Source organism: Phoca vitulina, unplaced genomic scaffold (genome assembly GCF_004348235.1).
Source record: "Phoca vitulina isolate PV1807 unplaced genomic scaffold, GSC_HSeal_1.0 scaffold5, whole genome shotgun sequence".
Lineage (NCBI taxonomy): Eukaryota > Metazoa > Chordata > Mammalia > Carnivora > Phocidae > Phoca > Phoca vitulina.
In genome coordinates, this window is record NW_022589708.1 from 2,633,275 (window position 1) to 2,656,920 (window position 23,646).

Here is a 23,646-nt window from a genome sequence, read left to right on the forward strand (position 1 = left end):
ATGCGGTCACCCGCACTGAGGGCCGTTGTCTGGCACCGCTGAGCTACTCTGGGTCCATCCCAGTCTGCCACTGGGACTGCCTGTCTTCCTCTGACATTCCCCACTTGATGGAGGCGGCCAGCGATTGCTAAAGGGACTCTTTGACTTCTCCTTTGTGACTCTGAATCCTTCCAGAATTAGCCACGGCGCTGAGCGGCTGTGAGCCGTGAGAAATGAAACCGGGCTGTGGCCACTTCCGGTTGGGGTGGCATCACGGGGTGGGGGGTGTTGTGTTGTCTGGCCTCCTGTGCGGCGCTAGGGGTCCCGGGCTGCACACCGGCCAGCCCAGGTCGTCAGGATAAAGGAAGCAGAGGTCTCCGGGGTCACGGGCTCTGGCCTGCAGAGTCTCACATTCAGGGCCCTCCCAGCCCCTCTCTGAAGGCACCGCAGTGCCCGCCCTGCACCCTCACCCTGAGTGCCTGATCTGTGCCCACACGTCCGCCCCGACCTCGTGCAGGGACCCACGGACCCTGACGTCACTTCTGCAACCTGACCTCGATCCTGAGAGTCACACCCAAACTTTCAGTGGCCACTCGCAACCTGCTGCATGCTCACGTTCTAGGAGAACCTATACTCCGCACAAACCTCTTCAAAATCCTGACCGAGGCTGGCGAAGTTTCCTTCATACCCTGCACTCATCCTGGCTTCCCACTGGGGTTCCTCAGTGCACCTTCAATGCCGGGCGGCTCAGCCTCCGATGGAGTCTCTCCTGTCCACCTCGCCACCTCTGGGCCTCGGCTCGGGGTCACCACATGTCCCCTTCCATCAGCCCCGGTTCTTTCTAGCATTATCCATCGCTCGGCCCCATTCTCTTCTGACAGGTATCAGACCCCTCCTCGCACAGTCCACACACACGCACACACACACACGGATGAATACATGCATAGATTTCAGTGTGACCACACTTATCTGCTGAGTTCTTACCAATACTGTAGCTTGATGCTTCATATTGGTGGGAAAACCAGGTAACCCTACGCTGCATTACGCTTGCCTTGCCTTTGGTGACAAGAGGACGCGAGGGCGTGCCCCTCCAAGCCTTGCACCATCTGCATTTCTTACTGCACCTGCAGGCTCTCCGCGGAGGTCACAGCAATTGCTGGTGAGTCACACACTTCATAACCCAAAAGCTCTGAAGGGTCCTAAAGCGTCCTCGTCTTCACTACAGTACCTGGCTGCACGGCTTCCTGTCCGTCACCTCCGATGGGCCTTTTCACACCTGTGTCACAGTCTGGGAACAAGACAAACGCAGGAGTGAGGCGGCTGAGACTTAGGGACCTCCCCACGGGTGCGTGCTGCAGGGAGGCCGGGCTGGCGGGGAATCCAAGCCCCATTTCTGAGCTTCTGTGCAGAGCCCCCATGACCCCAGCACCCGAGGGAGAGGATCCAAGTGTGACCAGAGTCTGATGGGCCTGGAAAGCCCCGCGGTCAGGGTCATTTGAACATGCCAAGAACTGATGGTGCAACACGCATCCTCACGGGACCCCTGGGGGAATTTACACATTGCCAAAGAAGGACAGTGGGTGTTGGGGCCAGTGTCCCGTGACTGAAAGATGAAGAGAGGCTTCCTCCATACCTATTTGTCCGGGAGTGCCTGGGGGGCCGGGGGGACCGGGAAAGCCTGGTGGTCCAGGTAATCCGGCATCTCCGGGGAAACCACGCTCGCCTTTGGGGCCGGGCAGGCCCAGTCCCGGGGAGCCCCTTTCTCCTGGAGCGCCCTTAGTGCCAGGTACTCCTGGGTAACCTGAGTCCCCTGGGGGGCCTTTGATGCCATCACCCTGTGTGAAAATTCAGTTTATCTCTTAAAATCCACGTAAACCTCAAAGGCAGCCATATCCCGCTTCTCCTTCCCGTTCCCCCGAGCTGGTGTGGCGGACGCGGAGCAGGATAGCGGACATTAGCAGCACCTGCTGTCACGGTCTCACCAAGCACGAAATCAAGGCAGGTTCTATATCAGTCTGAGTGTTTACTGTCCTCTCCCCAAGCCGCTGGCGTCCCCCAGCTGGGACCTTCGTTCACAGAAGCTTCTGATGGGAGCAGTTCAGCACAGGCTCGGATTAATGCCGGAGGAACACCGTTCCTACTGCTAGATGGGGTATTGGGACGTATCCCCCATTCACAGGGGCGATCCATCTTGAGAGGGAAGACAGTCTTTGATTTGGACCAGAAAGAGCAGCTCACTGGAGCAAGGAGACAAGACCGGATCGAAGAAGCGGGGCCCCCTGGGGGTGTAAGTGCCTAGTAGGTACAGAAGGAGAGGGGCGGTGGAGCGATAAAAGGGGGCTGTGGGCGCGGGGTTAGGGGACTGAGGTCAGCGGGGGCAGACACGCGGCCGGCTCCGTGCTGAGCGGATCTGAATGGGCCGGTGCCACAAGGCGGCCAAGTCCCAGCCCGTCCGCCCGAGAGCCGCGCGTGAGGCTGGGACGCGCCAGGGGCAGGTGGCAGCCCATCGGTGCTCCTGAGCGTCCCACCTCTCTGACCCTCCCACGGCTCCCGGCCCCACGGAGACCCTAGGACCGCAGGCGGACCCGCCGTCGGTGCGCACGAGCCTCGGGGGAGGCCGGCACATGCTGGGCGCGGGCGCGGGCGCGCAGCCGCGGGCCGGGGTGGTTGTGCTGCACCCACTCTTTCTGAAAATGGTTCTCAGGGTTGTAACTAGAAAAACAACACCAGGCTACTAACAATCCAGGTGTTTTCCAAGAGCCCAAGAGAAGTGCTCTGAAGCCCGAACAGTGCTGTGGTGGGAACGAGCCGGGTGGAGTGAGCGGGCCTGGCCTGGGCATGAGGCCAACGAGCTGGCGCGGGGAACCGCGGTGTGAGGCCCTGACAAGGACATGCTGTGGGTGGAACCGCGTCCCCCCGGGATGCTGGAGTCCCGACCCCGGCCCGAGAACGTGGCTGCTTTGGAAATGGGGTCCGTGGGGGCCGTCAGGGTAAGGGGAGGCTGGTGTCCCACAGACGGGGAGATTTGCGCACAGAGACAGTGCGCACGCAGGGACGACGATGTGAAGACACAGGCGGAGGACAGCCGTCTACAAGCCAAGGGACACCCGAGGCCCCCGGACCTGGCGGAGAGCCTGCAGTGGGTTCCGCCCGGGGCCTCGTTCCAGACTCCCGTCTGTGCTCCACCGGGACGCATCTCTGCTTACTCTCACCATCCCCTGTGCCCTCTGGACTTGGCTTCCAACCCACCTCCCTGTTTCCTCAGGGCAGGACTGCTGCTCGTGGCAACAGTCCGGGCTGCGTGGCATTCAGCACAGCGTCAGCGCCGCGGGCGTCCGAGGGGCGCAGGCCCAGACCCATCAGGACCAGGGCGGTGCAGCGCCCCCCTTGCTCGACTCACCGGAGCTCCCGGGAGGCCTGGGAATCCATCCAGCCCGTCGCGGCCTGGGACACCGTCGTCACCTTTCAGCCCTGGCACACCTGGGACCCCTGGCTGTCCCCTCTCACCTGGGAAAGGATTTGCGGTGTGAGGGCCACTCAGGCAGGAGCAGCTGCTGGAGGACTGTGGGTCCAGGAACTACCAGGCCCTGAACACTGACCTTTGGTGGTGACCGCTCTGGAATCCCCCTTCACCCCTTTGGGCCCGGGAGGTCCAACGTGGCCAGGGGTGCCCTGTGGGAACAAACACACAACGCCTTCCTCCTTCATTCTGTTAAGGTGAGGAGTTTCACTGCGTACAGCCTGGGAGCCCCCACCCGCCATCAAGCCCGGCACTGCCCCAAACAACTTTCTGCCTTGCGAGAGACGCTCCGTCCCTGGCCGTCCACTTTGGTAGCCACCAACCACAGACGGCCACTGAGGACTTGAAGGTGGCCAGTGGGACTGACTTTTAAATTTCAGATCATCATTAAAACATAATGGAAGTAGCCCTACGTGGCTGTATAGTGAAAACCAGAAGCTCGCCGCTCCCGGCGTGGTCTGCGGACCCGCAGCATCGGCCTCTCCCGGGGGCTTGTCAGAAACGCAGAACCTCAGGCCCTACCCGGCACTCAACTAGAATCTGTATTTCAACCAACTCCCAGGGATTCACACGCTCATGAACTTTTGAGAGTTTGAGAAGCAAAACAAACACAAGGTTGCTAACTCTTAACTACGTCATTTAGAATCTGAGCAGGTGCTAAGCCTCCAAGTACAAAGGATGGAAATTTGTGCTCCTTCAATGTTGAGAGCAACAGTGTCCTTTGTGGACAGCTTGTCTTCCAGGCTGAAATTAAGGCTGGAAAAAAAAAAATCATCCTTTAGAGACAAGCTGAGTACAGGGACACTCACATTGTAGGTTGTGAAATCTAGCATAGGCCTTTCAGTGGGCAGAAATGAGCAGGTCAGCGGTCAGGATGTTAGAATGTGTCATGTGCTGGTTTTGGGCAAATCTTGGTTGTTATTTGCAAGAATGTGGGAGCTTTTAGTGTTGGTCTAATGAAATGGAATGTCCTGAGAAATTCCACAGATACTTGACTTATTGATTTAGTTCTCTGCAGAAAAGGGCAGCATTCTTTCCGTGTCCAGGAGTGTGCTGCACGCAGACGGTGCTCGGTTCGTATGCTGGGCAAACACATGGACGGATGAGCTCATTTACTGACTGACTCCCGACTTCAAACACGCTCTCCCAGACTCTACCGGTACAAACATTAAAAAACAAAACACACAAACAAAACCCCATCCCAGGCATTCCTGCTGCTGCAGGTTGCCGGACCCACAAACATGGACTTAAACGCAAGACAACAAACAAAATGCCACAGGTCTTTGAACAAAAACGCCGTGGGCATGTGCGTCATACAGCTGGGGGGAAGATTTTAGACATCCCAGCTGCACAAAATGGGGTCCATTTGGCTTCTAGGAAATATTTGACCATCTTATAAACAACCGAAGATTCCACCAGTTTTGCCCCTCGTAAGTTTGCAACTCTCACTCTCACGCATCTGCATCTACGAGCTAAGACAGCCAGGACTTGGAGACGGCATCATTTTTAAACCAGGATAAAACATAGTGCCTACTATTTTTAGTTGGATAAAACCTCGCAGGCATGGAGCGGAGGGTGCTTTGGATCTCATTTCGCCTGCAAAGCTCCCGTGCCACGAAGCAGTTAGGAGCGACCACCTTCCGTGTCAGCAGCTCCGTGGGGCTGCTCCTCCCCAGCACCAGGTCACGGAGCCAGATCGCTCTGTCCTTGGCCCGGTGTCCTGAGCAATTTTTCCTCTATTGCTAAGCACAATGATAGACTTTTCACTTTCTAAATCTCTTGCAGCTCTCTTTTTAAGTAAAATAAACAAATAGATAACAAAGCATATTTTCTTTGCCTTTATCTAAAATTGGCTTTGAAATCATTGGTTAAAACCTCTTGCCAGAGAAAGAGCTACAGATGCTCTTTTCATAGACGTGAACTAAAGTCGGCTTAGTTGATGGGGAATCCACACATGGGGAATCCACGGGCAGGGAAGTTTCATGCATTCCTAGAAATTCATGGTTTACTTGGAGGTCTCACTTCTTATCCCGTGAAGGGTGACTTCATAAAACGCTTAATCGTTTCTGTACTAAATTTCAAAAGGTGAATGTTCAGTAAGATGTTTTACATTCAAGATGCTAGGTGTTTTATTGTTGTTGGTGTTTTTTTTTTTTTGAGATCTAATTCATACACCATAAAATTCACCATTTTGAAGCATACAATTTGGGTTTTTTTGGTATTTTCACAAGATTGTATAACCATCACTAATCTTTAATTGCAGAACAATTTCATCCCCGCCCCGAGAAGACCTCACAGCCATGACACACTCACTGCCCATCCCCCCCGCCCCACCCCCGGCCACCCCTGGAGACCCCGATCTGCCTTCTAGCTCTAGATCTGCCCGTCCTGGATACTTCCTGTGAATGGCATCATATGACATCTGTTCTTTTTGGGACAGTCTTCTCCCACTCAGCATGTTTCTGAGGCTCGTCCACACTGTAACAGGTGCCCAAGCTCCTGTCCTCTCGAGGGCTGAAGGATAGTCCCCTGTGTGGGGACGCTGCCTTTTGCTTATCTGTTCATCAACTGATAGACGTTTAAGTTGTTTCTACTTTTCGGCTTTTATCAGCCGTAAGTTTGAACATCTGTGCACAAGTTTCTATGTGGACACGTGTTTTGGATTCTCTGAGGTTCCCAGCGGGGTGGGGGGTGGGCCTTGCGGGGCATATGGCAGCTCTACCCGACTTTCTGGGGAAACCTCAAACCATTTTCCACAGTGGCTGTGCCGTTCTCAACTTCCTTCTGGAGCACCGGGCCTGTGAGTGTTGCTGGTCTAAATCTACGTTCATCTAATAAACCAAAGCAGTCAAGGACGTCCTATGAGTTTCGATAGAACTGGTGCCTCACCTTGAACCCGGGGAACCCAGGGATGCCGTGCTGGCCGGGGTCTCCTTGGCTCCCTTTCTTCCCTGGCTCTCCACTGACGCCGGGAAAGCCCTTGGGGCCTGGCAGCCCCGGGAGCCCCCCGATGAACTGATCACTCTCTGCGCACTTACAGTCCCCAGCGTCACCTGCAGCGTGAGGCAGAGGGAAAGACTCGTTAGACACTTCCTGGCTGTGCAGGGGACAGAAGTCCAGGGCGGTGGGGGCTGGCCTGACGAGGAGGCACTCCGGGACCTCGTCTGCTCCGTGCTCCGTGGGGACTGTTTCCGAGATGAGGAGCAGGAGTTACTCCCCGGGATGCGGAATCCTGCCACGTTTCCCCAAGATGCTAAACAACATGCCGTTTACCGAGGTGTGTGTGGAGCTGAGAAACGGGGGCCTCCCAGGTCAGGGGCTGGGGGGAGACAGGGTTCCGGGGGCTGGGGAAAAGGGGGAGCCATGGCCCAGAGGCCAAGACCCTGGGTGGGAGGCAGGAAATACTCGACCTCCCTTCTTTGTCTTGCTGTGGCAGGGCCCCGGGAGACCACTGCTGGTGGCATGGAAGGTGACAGGAGGTGGCTCACGGGGACGAGGGGTATACAGCGGTGTCTGAATCCTGTGGTTGGCCCCGTCCGTCGCGGGGCACCCACACACCCCACATGTGCCACAAAGGTCAGGGTGCACTGCTTGGGGCCACCGGGGCTGGCCCTTCCCCAGAAAGGCAGCGTCCCCTGGGTGCAGCGTATTTCTTTACTAGAAACTCCCTATTCCGGCTCGTTCGACCGCACCTCGCCCACCAACTGGGGGCGAGATGCTGGGGACCCTGCTCGGTCCTATCCCCGCCGGTGACTAATCCCTAACTCAGGGAGACATGAGCTGTGACGACCGCTCTCTGGAACTCTGCGGGGCTCGAGATGCTGCCTTTGAGCTGAGTGCTTAGAAGAATCATCTGCTTCAGCCCAAGAAGTCACTGCTCCTCTTTTCTGTCCCTCCTGGGCTCTGCACCCCCCAAAGGTTCAGTGATGAAGGGGGAGACAGAGACGGGAGAAAGGAGGGCCAGCACAGGGCTGGGTGCTCAGACAGCGTGGTGGGCGCCACGCACCTCAGCCCTGGGGTAACACCACGGGACAATGGAGTGGCTTCCTGCCCTGCCTCCAGCATTCCCGATGACGTTCCTTACCTTTCCATCCTTTGTGTCCGCGAGCCCCAGGGAAGCCAGAAGGCCCAGGGTAGCCCACACTCCCTTCTGTTCCTTTAAGGCCGAAAAGGAAACCTAAGGAGAAAACCCACAGGGATGTGAGTGCCGCACGGAGACCCCCGTCTCCCCAAACCCAGGGTTGGAAGGGTCACCGCCCAGGTCTCCCAACAGCGGATGCAGCTCCATTCCGGGACACCCCTTTGTGGCCGCAGCCCCCCAGGGATGGAGGGAGAAGCAAGAGCTTATGAGTTTAGTTTTCCTGTTGAAGGCTAGAGATAAAAACCTTTGCTTTTAAGAAACACGGAGTCCAAAGAAAGGTTTTCACATTTCAGCCATGTATTTTATTCTATTTTAAAGAAAATTTATTTTTTTTTAGTTTCTTAGAGTTTTATTTTTACTAACTGTACTTTCTTATTTCTGGTCTTCCATATAGTTTGAAACTCTGAATACTAAACACATTCTTTTATAACAATTAAAAAAAGCGATTTTCATGTCCAGAAAAAATCTATGGGCATTTATAGATTGAAGGAGCAATTGACATCTTCATGATATTTCTGTGTAATCAACCACATATTTTATTTACGTCCTAAAGACTCATACTTTAAGACCAACACAACTTCGGGTTCCCCAAAAGACAAAAAACCAAAACAAACCAAGATATGAAAATGACCTCGGTTCCCTGTTGCTCTGCCCTCGGGCAGGTGCACACGCGGGTCTGTGAGGTTAAGGCAGACGACTTGGGACCATCCGACTCCAGCACCCCACCTCCCCTTTCCCGACCCTCACCCCCAGTGGCTAGGATCAGGGCCCCTCAGAAGTCCTGCCTCGTCTCCAGGCTCCCGTAATTCTGAGCAGGGATACGGGGAAGCCTAAGAAACAGGCTCTCAGGCCTACAACTCTCTCCGCGTCTTCTCGACGGCAGCGCCACCTCGTGGTGGGGACGAGGCATCACGCTCCCGGGAACCGGCACTGATGGGTAAGGAGGGGAATGTCCCCCAGAGCCTGTCCTCGCTGCCAAACCCTGCGGTGCTCAGAGCCCCAGGTCCAGAAACCCCCAACGCACTGAAGTACCTGCTGCCATACCCACCTCCTGGTACCTGGCAGGCAGAGAGAAAGAGGCCACCAAGGAAGCCGGGAGGAGAGGACACGCCGATTTTAAGGGCATCTGCTCTCTGCTTGGAAAAGCGACACCAGACCTGGAGGTCAGAGCGCTCCTAAGTAACTACATTTATGGCAAGGCGGCAGCGACTCCTGTCCCGTGTGTTCGGTTTCACCACACATTTAAGACGGTGTCTGTCATTCACGCACTGGTGCGTCCAGCCATGCGCCAGGAGCCGCGCAACCCGGAGGGAGGACTGCAGACCCTCGCGGTGCTCATGGTTTGGATGTGGGACGTGCAGACACACATTGGTAAACAGACCAACACAGAATGTCCAAGGATGGCCAGGGCTGTGCGCACGGGGGCTTTCAGAGAGTAACAGAGAAAGCCCATTTCAAGTAGGGGGACAGGAAAGCCCTTTCTAGGACCAAAGCCTCGGACCTGAAGAGGAAGAGAGAGCGGCTGAGTGTGGGCACCAGCAGGGGTGTGTCCGCGAGCCCCTGAAGCAGGGGGGAAGCCAGGAATTGGAGGGGAGGTGGAGGGGCCATGCCAGGGGCGTGGATTTTATCCCAAGGGCAACAGGGAGCCATCAAAGAGGTTTTATTTTAAGTAGGCTCCACGCGGGGCTCCACGTGGGGCTTGAACTCCCAACCCTGAGATCATGACCCGAGCTGCAATCAAGAGTCGGACATTTAACCAGCTGAGGCACCCAGGCGCCCTAAAGGGTCTTGAGGAGGGAAGTCACACAAATGTACAGGTTAAAGATCTACGTGTCCCCTGTGCAGAGACTTGAGCAGAGAGAGAAAGAGGAGAGGCTGGTCACCCAGCAGACCCACTCCACACACCGTGGTGGCTTCACGGTGGTTGAGTGAAGAGCAGCGAGCAGAGGCAAGAGGCAGAGGGTCCAGGGTGCGGGGGAGCGAGGTGTCAGCGCGACAGACACCCAGGGCTGTGGCCCGAGCTCCCGGGGCTGTGGGGAGGGGTGAGGCCCAGCACAGGGCAGGTCAGGTCGGGGACCTGGGTGGCAGGAGACCCAGAGTTCAGTTGGACGCACAAGGATAGAGACGACTGTGAGCCAAGCAGGGTGGCCACGGGACGGGCCGACAGTCTGAGCGAGTCTGGGGCTCAGTGCAGACCTGGGCCGGAGACACGGGGAGAGCTGGGGAGAGCTGGAGCTTAAATTCATGGAAGCCGCGGACTCCAGCCAGGTGGAGGGTGCAGACCCAAGGGAGGGCCAACAAAGCCACCTCCAGGAGAATGGCCAGCGAGCTGAGAGGGGAAGGACAGAGGGGCGTCGTGGAAGGCCAGCGTGGAAGGAGGCGGCCGGTTGCATCCTGGGCCTGTGGAGCGGGACGGTGCCCCCGGGATGTGACCCCGGGTCCCTGGCGACCAGGTCAAGGGCATTTAGGCCTCGGAGGACTTTGTGGGCTTTATTTTATGCCTCCAGGTTCTCCCGATGTTGTGAGAATTGCAGCAGACAGGTAAGTATTCAATCATGGATATTCCAGGGATGTCGGATTTTAAGTTTGACACAAAGACAGTCACTCTTGGCGAACCCAGTGGCCATCCTGAGGTGCACCCCCTTTGCTATGTGCTTTCTTTATCTAATGAACTAATTTCACACAAGTCCCACAGAATAGCAGTGCACCTCTCAGATGTTTTCAATATGATTTTCTTGACGAGGCCAAGGGCCAAGGGCTGTAATGAAGCTGGCAGTATTCTGAGTTGTTCTAGAAAACACTGGAACTGCCCCGACACTTGATTCAGTGAACTCAGCTAGAACCAAGAGCAAGCAAAATATTTAGTTCAGAAAGAAAACTGACTTTATGGTTTGGTTCTGTGGGAACTGCAAAAAGCGAAAAATTCTGGTTTTCATTAGTAGCAACACATAAAACAGGATGGAGTGCAGTTGACAAGAAAGGAATCCAAGAATTTCATTCCAGGGGAAAAGCTGAAGAACTGTGTGGGAATCAAGGTCACTGGTATTAAATTCTGACTATGCACAAAAATGTTTTAAAAGGCCATTATGGTTGGCTACTTTTTGTACAAGAGACTGCTTTTTTAAAAAAAAGTGATTTGGAAACAATGTGTCTCACGGAGTAAAAGAAATATTTCAAGGAGAACTTAAGTTGTATGCTTTTCATATCTTAGGTTGATAAAATTTATTGGATACTATTCCATGCATTTACAAATAAAATATGCAAAAGAAACTAATTTGTTTGCAGATATATTAGTAAATCACAGACTTACTATAAGCAAGATTTATAAAAAGCAAGATGGTGTTTGTATCTTTAGCAAAACGGAATTTAGTTATTGGAATAATGGCAAGGTCAGCCTTCAATCACACTCCCTTAAAGAGGCAAATTTTTATGCTTTTAAAAACTTTTAACACATCACTTTCTGTTGCCAAAAAGGAAAACTTAACAGATAACATTTACTCAGGAAACATAATGCTCACAGAAACTTGGCCATTATCACTGACGTCACAGTAATAAATATTACTTCCGGGATAAAAATACATTAAAGATAACACTGCTCAAACTCTTCGGCAAATTCCAGGAAATTATCTACACCTAAAAATTTTCAAAAGAATGTGAGAATCTGGCTTTGCCAGTTGAAGGAAAATTGGAAGAGTAGAAGCATGTTAACTTAGACATTCACTGTAGAAGACCAAATGGGATCAGAGCAGGGACTGCTGATTGTTTAATGGAAGATGTACATGCGCAGATACTCCTACGAGCCCCAGCATCTTCCCTCTAGAGATGGCAAGAGAAGCAGATGTCCCAGAACAACCAAAGCACAGATCTGAGCCCGACCTGGAACTGAGATCAAACACTATCTGTCAGCGACGTGATGCTCTCCCTGCCTGAAGAGAGGAAGCTCTAAGAGATCATGGGGGAGGGGGCAGGATACCAGGGAATTTAAAGCCAAATATTTCGAAAAGAGGCTGATAAACTGTGGACCATATCACAGAGAAAGACATTGTGACCTCACGTTTTCTTCCAAAGCCTCGTTTATCCAAACTCTTGAGGGGATGAGATGTTCCTGTTAGGAGATTTTACAACGTCTAAAACCACCCTTTAAACCTGGAAGCCGAAGAGATAACCATTTTTGATGCAAGCTGAAAGACAGCCTCACGGTTCCCTGCCTCCTCGGAGCGTTCTCCACTAAAAGAGGAGCCATGGAAACACGGGAACCTGGAAAGCCACTCTGCACGAGGATCCGATGCTGCCCCAGGCAGCATGGGCCCCAGGAGCTCATGCTTGTCTGGTTTATAGACACTCCCAGTCCTGCCTCTCGGCCTTGGCCACGTCTCATTCGAGGAATGCCGCCCCCTCGTCTGTCGACTACTGTCGGGGATAGGTTTGGCCCTGCATGGACTGAGAAGGCAGATGATCAAGTCTGCCTAAGATCACTAAGACAGAGGAGAGAGGCTACAAGTCAAGGCAGGAGGCCTCCACCCTGGGAGAAGGTGACGGAACGTATCACAGAGATGCCCGGCAGCTGTCAGCTTGCACCTGCTTCCAGACTGCGCCGCTCAGATGTTCCACCGCAGGGCTGACCTCACCGGAGCCACAGTCGGCCAAACCCTACTGGGTAACGTCCACGGGCCTGCTGGTACTCAGCGGCTTTTCTGTTTGCAGCCCAGAGCACCTGCCACACCCCAGTGCAATGCCTACTGTGTTGGTTCATGGAATTATTTAGCAGAGAATCCCTGCACACCTCTGGCAGGGGCCAGGCTGCTCTGTCCGAACCCGCATTTCCTTCCCCTTACCGTCTGGTCCCGGTGGTCCGGCAGGCCCTGGGGGTCCTGGGAGTCCTGGCCTTCCATCGGTGCCCGGTGGCCCGGGGTACAGCGCAGGGATGCCTGGGTCTCCTATGAAGCCTTTGGGGCCCATTTCACCCGGTAAGCCTCTCCTCCCATCTGAAAATGCAACAGCGACCACCAGCAGCATGAGACTTGGGATACAGAACATCTGGGTTGGCATTCCCGTCCCCCGGGGGCCACCAGGACTGGCGGGTCTACAGTCCAGTCAGTGACTTAAGGGTGGATGCTGTTGGTAGATTTCATCACCTTACTTCCCCCTCAAAAAAGCCCCAGATGATGGTGTGAGTTGTAACCCTGACCGGACAGCTGCCCACGCTCGCCCGGCCAGCCCGCAGCGTCATGCCAGTCGCTGTCAGCGGCACAGCCAGGCCCCGTGGGGGCGCCGTCGCAGGGGGACCGCTCCCCAGACGGCCTGTGACGCACGCGCTCGGGCCGCTTCGAGCCGCCGAGCCTCGTCTGTGAGAGCCCAGCGGCAGAGCCGAGCGGTCAGGAAGGGGCCGGGTCTCTGTGGGAACACCCGGGTGGGGGCACACATTTGATATCACGGAGTCTATTACCTTCATCTCTGACGGACGTGCCGGGGAGGCCGGGTGGGCCCGGGTCTCCTGGTGCACCCCGGCTTCCGGGCTCCCCGTGGGTCCCTGGGAATCCTGGGTCACCTCTGGCACCTGCAACCGAGACAGGCCCCCCACTTAGAACAGGACTGCCTGCGTCTGAACGCGGTTCCTCCACTCTTTACGCCCGTGATCTAGAGTTCTGTGCCTCAATTTCTCCACCAGCAAAACAGGGCTACCATCAGTCCCCATCTCAGGGGGTGGTTAGGAAAAGTAAATAATCAACAGGAGTGAGGAGAGTGACTGAGACCCCTGCCCGCGCCCCGTGAGCACTGCATAAACGCTAGCCATCAGGAATGAGTCAGAGGAGACAAAATAAATGCAAACCACAGACCTTCTCATTTGTTTGGGAGAAGAGCAAGATTAATTGTTTTAGTTCACTTGCAATCATTAAGAAAAAAAAAATACAAGTCTCCTCCAGCCTTCTGGGTCTTGACAAGCTCCTGCAAGGCTACTCTGTGAAGATACGTTTATTTTCTTCTCTTCCCTGAGGGAACCTGCTCATTAGTCAGCCTGTGGTGCTCAGGGGCCCTCGCCTGACAACTCACCAATTTAAAACCATCACCTTCCCAGTGTGGTTTCAGAAATATGCGGTGGTGAGAACAGGGAGTGGATGGATTCTGGGCTCTCGGTCAGGGACATTTTTGAAAAATGGCCCACATTAATTAAAAAAATTATGTTCCCGAAGCCTCAAAAGGCAGTATTTCGATTTCACCCTAATCATTAACAGTGAGTGGACCTCATGCTCCTTTTCCTGGGGTTTCTGGCTTGGCAGGCACACCACAGTTGGACTCCACAGTCAGGAGGGGCGCGCTAGCCGCCCAGGGAGGGCGGTCTGAGGTGTTGAGCATGGATCCCAAATATGCTCATTTACCCGGATGTGTTAATTGGCAAGAACGCATGAAACACAGCTATCTTTGCGTTGGGCGTTCTTCTCTCGGGGGCTCGCCGGGCTCTGTCCTCAGCCCTGTGCTAGTCTATGTTCTCATCAGTGTTGGACAAACACATGCAAAGGTTGTTGTTAAATGGACAGACAGTCCCCACCACTCAGGAGAGGGAGTGTTTGACCTCTGGGCATATAAAGCAGGGAGTCAGCTGATCTGCTAGGTGCAGGAAGAAAATATTAGACCACCTTTATTTTAAAACACGCAGTCTTTAAAAATCCCTTTCTGAGGCATCTGAGGTACGTACACTGTTCAGTCCATTCCGGTAACCTACTATCTGCCTGGTACCCTTCCAGAAACTGGGGATGCTGCAGTGAACCACGATGGTGAAAATCGCTGCCCTCATGGAGCTCCATACAACACGGATAAATTATCCATAAGTCCATATTCATACGATTATTCAGACGGGTGCTGAAAATATTTTTTTTTTTAACCTAGAAGGACTCATATTCAAAAAGGTTCTGAGGTCACTGCTCTTATCATAGAATTAGAATATTTTGGTACGATCCTGCCAGTCTGGAAGGCTGAGTAAAATAATGACATGGGCATTAGCCACACCACATGCAAAACCCTTCACTTACACTCAGGGGTCCACTGGGACAGTGGGAGCATCTTCTGGGCAGTTGGTCGCATGCAAACACATGGGGATTCCACGAAGGTTCAAAGGATGTGGCTGTTTACAGACTACGGATTATGGCCAATTTGGGGTTCAGACTGGCAAGCGGAGGGCAGAAGCATCTCGGTGCCCATGGGGCAGAAAGGAGTGAGGGTGGCTGGGGCTGTTGCCATGAGCCCGAGGCCCAGGAGGCCTGGGCTTCTCAGTGACAGTGCAGATGGCAAAGCAGAGGCTGCACAAGGTACGCAGAAACGAGGGCGTCTCCCAGGGAAGGGGTCTCTGCTGAGTGCCGGGGGCACTCTCTCTGGCAGAGGTGAAATGGGCGTCTCTCCGGGACACCACATTCAAGCAGTGAGGGCCCTTGTACACGAGACTCCTGTTCTCCAAAGGGTATGTTCTAAACATCTTTTTTGTTCTGTTTTGTTTTGCTTAGAAAACCTTTCTTGCAAGTTCACAACTGGGTCCGAAACAAGAGAATGCGTGTGTGATGCAGACATACGAACCTTTAATTAGGGAGGGGTAAGGGAGGTAAGCAGGTGCACCTGGGGGGCCGCGGTTACCCACTTCTCCCTGGAGGAGAGAAGAGGAAAACAGAAGAATGTGAGACCCGCCTGTGGACTTTTGGATGCTCTGCGTATTTGCAGGGACACCAGCCGGACGCACCGAGAGGCAACAAAGTGGGCAGACACTAATCTCACTTTGAAATCCTTGTCAAGGACCAGAGGCGGTCAGCTGGCTATTTTCTGTATTGTCAGATGACTCCATTATTGATCACGGTATCTGGGCACCCCCATAGGGGGGCAGGTGCGATACCACGATACCCTGACCTAATACCATCTGGATGGTAAGACCTAAACTTTCTTGAGTCTCCCAGGGCCCCAAAGGCCTAACCACTGAATTGCCCTGTCCTCACCAGATATGCCCCTCTCCCCAGGAGGAGTCTCCCCACCTGGCTGGATCCCCATCACTGGACCAGCTGTGTCCCACCTAGTCCTCAACCGATGGGTGTCACCTCCCTGCCAGCCCATGGAACTATTCACACAAGTTAATCATATTCTCCCTTGGGAACAGGGGGTAGCCCACCCTCTTGTTACTACGAAGCCTGCTCCCACAGCCCCACTGGTTCGCTCTGCCCCAGGCTGTGACTTCCAAATGCCCCTGCGTGGCACGCAGCATCGTGAGGCCTTGACGCATGTGACTAATAAACCCGTGTCCACCGCATCTGTCCAGGGCTGGCTGTCGTGTGCTGGCTTATCGTGTATCACACAGGATGGAGGATGCCTCCTCCAACAGGGTGATTGGCAGGTGATCCGAATGCCAGCCAAAGGAAGACCGAGCTCACCTTGGGTCCTGGGGGCCCGTCGGGGCCTTGATAACCATCCAGTCCTCTGCTTCCCTGAAAGAAAGAGGCTCAGTGCTTATTGTACCTCTAACAGGATTTAAAGAAGTGACACAATGCCATTATTATGTCCAATAACACTCCCCATTCATTAAAATCACCTAGTACCCACTCTGTGCCCAATTTTCCCTGATTTGGGTCTCAAAAATGTTTTTTTTTTTTTTTTTTAAAGCGGATTTGTCTAAATCAGGATCCAAAGTCCAAAGATGACACTTGGCTGACAGGTCTCTAAGTGTCATCATCATAGTTTCCTCCTCTCTCTCGGTAACGTTTCCACCATTGTTGGAGACACCAGGCCGTTGGTGCTGCACGGCCCCGTGGTGCGAGCGGTCCGTTTCTTGCTCGTGGCACCGTGTGGTGCTCCTCGGTCCCGCGTACTTCCTCTCGAGTGGCCACGAGATCTATGGGCTTCACTGGGCTCAGGTTCACCTTTTTTTTTTTTTTTAAGATTTTATTTATTTATTTGACAGAGAGAGAAACAGCGAGAGAAGGAACACAAGCAGGGGGAGTGGGAGAGGGAGAAGCAGGCTTTCTATGGAGCAGGGAGTCTGATGTGGGGCTCGATCCCAGGATCCTGGGATCATGACCTGAGCCGAAGGCAGATGCCCAACGACTGAGCCACCCAGGCGCCCCTCAGGTTCACCTTCTGAGCAGGAATTGTTCACAGAGGCTGCTGTGTCCTTCCCACTGCGTCCTTCAGGAGGCCCGGAGGCCCCATGTCACTGACCTTATGATTGACCATCTAGTAAAACCTTCCCCCAAGGTGGGCTTTGAAAACTTTTAGTTAACGCCAAACAGAAGCATTAACACTTCTTAATTTAGAATTTTTCTCTTCATTTAAAAAGGGCAAAGGACTGCTTTCTAATTCCCTTGAGTGTTTACTGAAGGAGAACGCTTACCCTCCTGAGCGCATCATGGATGGAGATACACCGTAAAGCTTTTTACCAAATCTAGAAATTCACTCCCTCTTGCTAAAGACTATGTGCCGGCGCCAGGTGCACTCTGATTATTTCACGGGTTACTGTGAAACGCCAGAGCACGTATGCTGGAAGTCCTGCTGTCTGGGATGAACACGGATGGCCGTAATGTCACTTTTCGTGGCGGCCCTTGGATGCGGACAGATTGGTTTCCTTTCACACCAGGTGGAGCTGCAGATTCAGAAGCGAAGGCAAATGTCTCTGACGCTAAATGGACCTCCTTTGAGGCCAGCTCTCAGATAGGCAAGGAGTCCTGCAGGAGCTTGCCAGGGACAGGAGCAGGCAGCGAGGCGCTCGGTCTGAGCTGTGCGTGCGCCCAGCAAAAACAACCCAGCCCGGACACGGCGCGGGACGCCCCAAACGTGCCTGTCGCCCTGTGGCCCGAGCGTCATCCGCTGTGTGTGATGTCATCACCGAGCAGCCCCCCCCCCCCCCCGCACGACATGCTCACCCCCCGTGTCGAATGCGCCAAAACAGCACCAACACTTCTGACGTCTGTCTGAGCGGTCTGGAATGAACCGGCTATTCCGGAAAACCAAGAGGAGAAAGGGCACAGTTGAAGCGCTCAGGGGTCCTCTCGCTGAGACTACTGGCAGCTGTAACCCCAAAGCCAACACAATGATCTAGAAGTTTCGCTGTGAGTTCTCAGCAGCAGGGGAATTGACTGGGGGTGGGGGTGGGCCGAGTATTAGGTATCACTCAGCAGAGTAAAGGGGAAAACTCGCACTCGTGGCTCATCTGAGACCCCTGGCAGCTAACGGGTTCTCTTTGTGTTTCTAGGTGCAGACATGACAACAGGGGCGGGGGAAGCAAGGGGTGCGTGGTCAAGGAGGAATTATCTGGGGACTGGATTAGTAACTGGACAGCCAGTCAGGAATAACGGCAACTTCTCCAGGAGGAGGGCGCCCAGCGGTCCCATCTGAGATGCCGCGCGGGCTGAGGAGCAGGTGACTCGCCATTCGTGTGTGTCCCAGGCATTTCCTATTTGTACAGTCGAGTAAACTGTCTCCCCACAGAGACATCCTGCTCGGCCGGAAGTGTCCCCGTCATCCCCTGGAGGCTGTGGGCCGTCGGTCCTCCCATCTGGCCGCAGCAGGGAGAGGCCCCAGGTGGTGTCTGCCGAGCATCTTGTCTCACAGAGACAATGAGTTCCAGGGGGCCGCCGTGTGCATCTGCTCTTTAAAAGCCTATAACTCGTTAGTGTTGGGTGTAGAAAAAAATCATAATTGTCACTTCACTAGCACATGGCCAGCAATGAAAGTATTAGCAACAGCACTTCAGTTATGTTGGTGGGTGGAGACAGATTACGTACAGATGCTCACGTTTCTTAGTCCTCTGTCCCTTCACTTGATTACTGAAATCCTGAACGCTGGAACTTGGCTTTCTGGCCTTTGTTGGGGTATAGCCTGGACAGCTGTCCTCCAGGTACCCTGCCCTTGGGGACACCCCTACCAGCTCCTAATGTCATGAGAAATGGGTGTCCTTAGGGAAATCCTGGTGTCAGCTCCCTGGCCTGAGTTTGGGATAAAAGGACAGAAACGGGAAGAAGACCAGCCAAGGCTGCAGGAAGGAATCAAGGCTGGTCCCATTGCGAGTGGTCAGAGCCCATGCAGAGGGCTCACAGGGCTGTGCCCAGAACCAGCGAGGTCGGAAAACAAGGCTGGGAGGCCAAGGCCATCTGCGGTCCCCAGATAGACAGGGGGAGCTCCCCACGGGACACGGATGAGCCCCACGTCCTTCTGGTTCTCCCAAAGCCCCACCACCATCCTGCGATGGAGCCACGAGCAGGATTCAGCGGAGTCCTGATTCAGAGGCTGAGTCGATTTTTAAAGTCTATTTCTAGGCACCTACCAGGCCTGAATGAGGGACACGCGAGCCCACGGGCCCTGAGAGGCACGCACTGTAACGAGGACAGTGTGATGGTTGCACATGGCAAGCAGTGGGAGGCCTGGCGAGGGGTCCTGTGCACACACGTCGCATCCTCGTCCTGCCGCTTCACAAGCTGCACAGAACTACGTGGATGTGGATGCGCTCGCGTGGGGTCATCTCCAAGCACGGTGCCGAAAAAACCAGATGGCAGAGTGGTGGAGGTGCGCTATTCCCCATGCAATTACATGCAGGTGCAGATGCACGTCCTCTGGGGGCTCGCGGGCATCCAAAACGATGCCCACAGAGCCGGGAGAGTGCTGGCTTCCACAACGGGAAGGAGAATCACCAGAAACAGTAAATAGGGAACCTCATTACTCACTAAGAGAACTATTTCTACATGTACCCTCTCAGATGACCAAGCGCTCAGACGATCCTAAGTCTGATCCAGATTCAGAACACATTTCTCACCTAACAATTCCTTTTAAAAAACTGCCAAAAATCTGTCCACGGAACACAGAATGAAAATAACCAATCGGGTCATCACTGAAGATACAGTGTCAAAACGTGTGAGATCAACATATGAAAAATGCAGGTAGACACTCGGCCGCCACATCGGCAACTTTCCCAAGAGTGGTGCACGGTGACGCACGGGCCGCCGCCAAAGGACAGAACCAATGTGCCGGTTTGCAAAGGTGAGCAAAAAGGTGAGTGGTCTGACTCGGGCATCGCAAATGATCTGGGAGGAAGGATGATTTATGCAGGGTTTTAAATGTGTTTTTCTGGGGCACAGTTTCTTTCCCTGGGATAGCACAGTCCTCATAGTGTTTGACCTTTGTAAGATGTGTCAGCCCCGGGGCAGATTGTGTTTCGTGCATCCGACTTACTTTTTGTCCCAGAGAACCTTTCTCACCATCGAAGCCCGCAGCACCCTGGATGGAACAGAAAAGAGGAGCACCAGCTCAGAACACGCAGCCACGTTTTCCGGACGGCACGGTTACGGCCCTGACACGGGCTAACAGAAAACACTCTACTAGGAAATCGCAAAGCCATCCGGAGATTCTTTTTATTTTCTAAAGGAGGTGGATCATTTTAGTGACACTTTCATGCAATGCATCATATCTGCCCCTTAAGGAAATATGGAGAAATTGATAAGGACGGTAGGGTTCAACCAGCAGAGACAGAGCAAGGCCTGCACTCCATCATTCTCGGGAGTCTCTTCCTATTTTCGAAGATTCTAACGTGTGTCTTCTTAGTGGTAGCGCCTACCAGAGAGTCACCACCAGGCCGCCTTCTCCGTTCTGGCCATGGCTCTGGCCACGCTTCCCAGCTCCCTGTCGCTCGGCTGGGCAGGTGACCAAGGTCTGGCCGATGGAGGGAGGGCAGAAGTGGCAGGTGTCATTTCAGGCCACACTCCGAAGGAGGAGGTGTGCCCTCGGGCATGGGAGCCACAGGTGCTGAATCTCCCTGGGGGAGACACTCCCCTGACCCCCCCGTCCTGCTAGGGACACTTCTGTTGGACTCTCCCGGAAACAAGAATCACGTTCTTGTGTTGGAGCCAGTCCACAGGGTTGCCCGCTCAGGTTCGGTTAGCCTCCCTGACAGAAGTGGTGAGGTCTCTGTTCTGCTCCCGCCTTCCTCCAATGGGGGGGCACAGCCTCAGATGGCAGTCCCTGGGGGCCACTCTGGTCGGGCCGCTGGGAGGGGGGAGGCTGTGCGAGGTGGGGGGAGGGAGGGCATACGCGACATCTCTGTACCTTTACCTCAACCTCACGGGGAACCCAAAACTGCTCTGAAAAATGCAGTCTGCTTAAAACACACACCAAACAAACCACAGTTACAGAACGCAAGGCTTACCCGTGGGCCTGAAAAACCCATGACTCCTTCTTCTCCCCTCAAGGATATGCCCTAGGAGAGAACAGAGATGTCAGGCAGCCGGCTGGTCACGCTTCCCCCGCTTGGGGGTTCCAGCCCCCCCACTGGCCAGCCTGCCTCCTGGGGCCCCCGGTCCACCCCAGCGCCACACAGGGTCACAGAGAGTCGGCCAGGAGGCCTGGATTATCGTCAGTCCCAGACCCCACCGGCATCGTCACGTAGCTGGTGACGCCGGGAGGGCTGGGAACACGGGGCAGGCGTGACAAGGACGAGACAGCAGGGCATCATGCGCTGGACCCAGAACGGAAGCCGCCGCCAAACCTGCCGGGGCCTCGAGCCCCACACCTGCGCTCTGGACGCACTGAGGTTCTGTTCATGAACCCCAGGAAATGTTGTTTAGCTGGTGTTTGTGATGCAAAAGGGAAGACAGTCTAAAACCGTTCTCTGAAAGGAGGCAGCAAAGCGAGCGCGGCTCGGAGTAACAGGTGGATGCTGCCAAAGCGCGTGGGGACACTGAGAGCTGGGGGCCCCCCAGTGAGGAGCGACTGCTCAACTTACTTTTACTCCCGGCTCCCCATCACTCCCCTTTTCACCCTGTGAAGACAATGAAATGTAAGGCCGTTAATTCAAGAATAGAAACGATGGATCAGGGTTTGTGGTCCCCAGAAGTATTTAGTGAAACCGTAAACAATGATTATAAATGCATCAGAATAAACAACTCCTACACTTTGCAGCTTCAAAATTCAAGAGAAAAAAGGTGTGCTTTCTTCTAGATCTTCACATTAGCCGTTAAATCACGTGTTATGTTTCACACGATTGTGAGGCTGCCTGTCTTCTCTGCATGGGGTCGCTGGGTCTCCCCCCGACCCCAGCGGCCGGCAGACCGGATGTGCTGTGTTGGAGCATACAGCCCCTGACCAGAATATTTGTTTGAATAAGATATTCTTAGGTGGGTCCTCTGAGAAAAAGACACATTTTGTATGTACTAAAATCCCAAGCAAAAGAGACTTTATTTGGAAAGCAGTGTTAATTTTATATGATCTGAAAGATCTTTCATTTATATGAAAAAACATAGTGACCAACTGGGTTCCTTTCCCATCTCTGCTGGGACAGTGCCCAGGATCCCCGTCCCCCTGTGGCAGCCTCCCGCAGGCTGGCCGGGCCCCAGCCCCAGCCCACCCTGGTTGCAGAAGATGAAGGAAATGTGAGGTGCAAGCTTGAGCACCTCACATCGATTCAACCTGCTCTGGCCTCGATCCATCCTTGGCACCCATCCTGAGACTGGAAACCTGGCTGATGGTCAGGGCACCATCAGGAGCCAGAGTCCTGCCTGGATCCCACCTATGACTGGATGGGGCCCCCCTCCTGCCTGGTTGTCCAGGGGCGTCCTGCTCTAACCTCAGCTGGCTCACGACCGCCTGCTCCTGACGCATTTTCCCTGCATTCCGGGACAGCTCAGGCACAGCTCCCTGAGGCCTGCCTTCTCCCACCCACGGCCGTGCACCCAATCCCCATCCGGACAGATACTTGAGAGCTGGAATTAGACTCTGTTTGGGGTTTTCACTTTGGTTCCCAGGCACTGTCTATGCCCGACCTAATCTGGGGTTTTCACTGTGGTCTCCACTCCTCAGCAATACGAGGTTGGCATTACCATCTTCATTGGGCACAAGGGCGCTCGAACACTTGTGATGGTTCAGTGGCCCATCTGAGTGAATGAGTGGTAAAGTGGGGGGTTTTAGACTCCAAGACTATACTTTTTATCAGACAAAATATTAATGGAATTATAAAAGTCAGAAAACTGACTTTGATGCAAAAACACCCACAACAATGCTCCATGTCAGCAAAGAGTAAAAGTAGGTTTATTTTGCCAAATACAACATTTTGCTCAAATAGTTCCATATCCTGGCTTTGAATTATGCTCTGACCACTAACCTACGCCTGCACAGGGATCTGCATGCATATTCGAGATTGTTTCACGAATTCTCGTATTGTCTCAAATTTGTCACAACTTTTGAAGATGAGGGATGGGTGCACCCGTGTGATTGTGGGCAGTGTTTTCCTGCACGATGTACCAGTTGGATGGTGAGGGCTCTGGCTCTGTGATTGTTTTAAAAAGACTGAAGAAAGTTCCTTTTTTTTTTTCCTTCTCCTTATTTTAGTTCTATTGGGAATACAGTCAATTTTGCTGAAGCCTCTTTACCTTATATTGATCTGGGTGGAACATTTCCTTCATGGGTCCGATGATGGCATGGTGGGTGTCTGATGGAATCCCATTGGGTCCCGGCAGTCCCATGTCGCCCTGTGAATGGTTTAGCAAAAACAGTGATCTTTAAATTGGAAAGACACTCTTGAGTGTGAATAAAAGCACCACCACAAACTGCTATTTCTATTTTTGCATATTGTTTTCCACAAGTACATCAATTTTATAATGTTATAATCACGGTATAAAATAAAATGATCACAATGCAAAATTATGTGTGTTCCCCTGCACTCATAATCATTTATAATTTATTCATAAAAGGTGTTTAGGTTGTTCAGAAGTTTGGGTTGCATTTGCTTCTGGGATTTACCTCCTTATGATGAATTTCTATACAAGGGCTAAATATCTTCCTATCAACATATTACTCTAATGCTTTCCAAGACTGGGGCCAAGGTATAAGAAAAGCCTAAGAAATGAAAGACCACCCCAGTTTCACCACTGTTTCACCAGTTAAGGGTATTTTTATATTATAAAAAGTAGCATCTTCAATAAATAAAATAGCTCAAGCTTCTTCAGTTGGCATTTTTTTTCAAGGCTGAAATATTTATAAACTTTCTATAAATCAG

General features: G+C 53.3%; 1 protein-coding gene across 2 annotated transcripts in view; it reads right to left on the reverse strand.

The window, feature by feature from the left end:
* Window positions 1–23,646, reverse strand: part of COL4A2 (collagen type IV alpha 2 chain) — a 168,453-nt gene that overhangs the window by 24,288 nt on the left and 120,519 nt on the right. For both annotated transcript variants that reach the window (XM_032402618.1, XM_032402617.1), the window contains exons 13-26: window positions 23,021–23,119; window positions 21,379–21,414; window positions 20,803–20,853; window positions 19,833–19,877; window positions 16,046–16,099; window positions 15,207–15,273; window positions 13,087–13,197; window positions 12,476–12,625; window positions 7,584–7,676; window positions 6,389–6,552; window positions 3,579–3,651; window positions 3,380–3,486; window positions 1,613–1,814; window positions 1,208–1,267 (exon numbers count right to left, since the gene is read on the reverse strand). In XM_032402618.1, coding sequence (XP_032258509.1) covers window positions 1,208–1,267; window positions 1,613–1,814; window positions 3,380–3,486; window positions 3,579–3,651; window positions 6,389–6,552; window positions 7,584–7,676; window positions 12,476–12,625; window positions 13,087–13,197; window positions 15,207–15,273; window positions 16,046–16,099; window positions 19,833–19,877; window positions 20,803–20,853; window positions 21,379–21,414; window positions 23,021–23,119 — 1,312 coding nt within the window. The remainder of the gene's footprint in view (window positions 1–1,207; window positions 1,268–1,612; window positions 1,815–3,379; window positions 3,487–3,578; window positions 3,652–6,388; window positions 6,553–7,583; window positions 7,677–12,475; window positions 12,626–13,086; window positions 13,198–15,206; window positions 15,274–16,045; window positions 16,100–19,832; window positions 19,878–20,802; window positions 20,854–21,378; window positions 21,415–23,020; window positions 23,120–23,646) is intronic.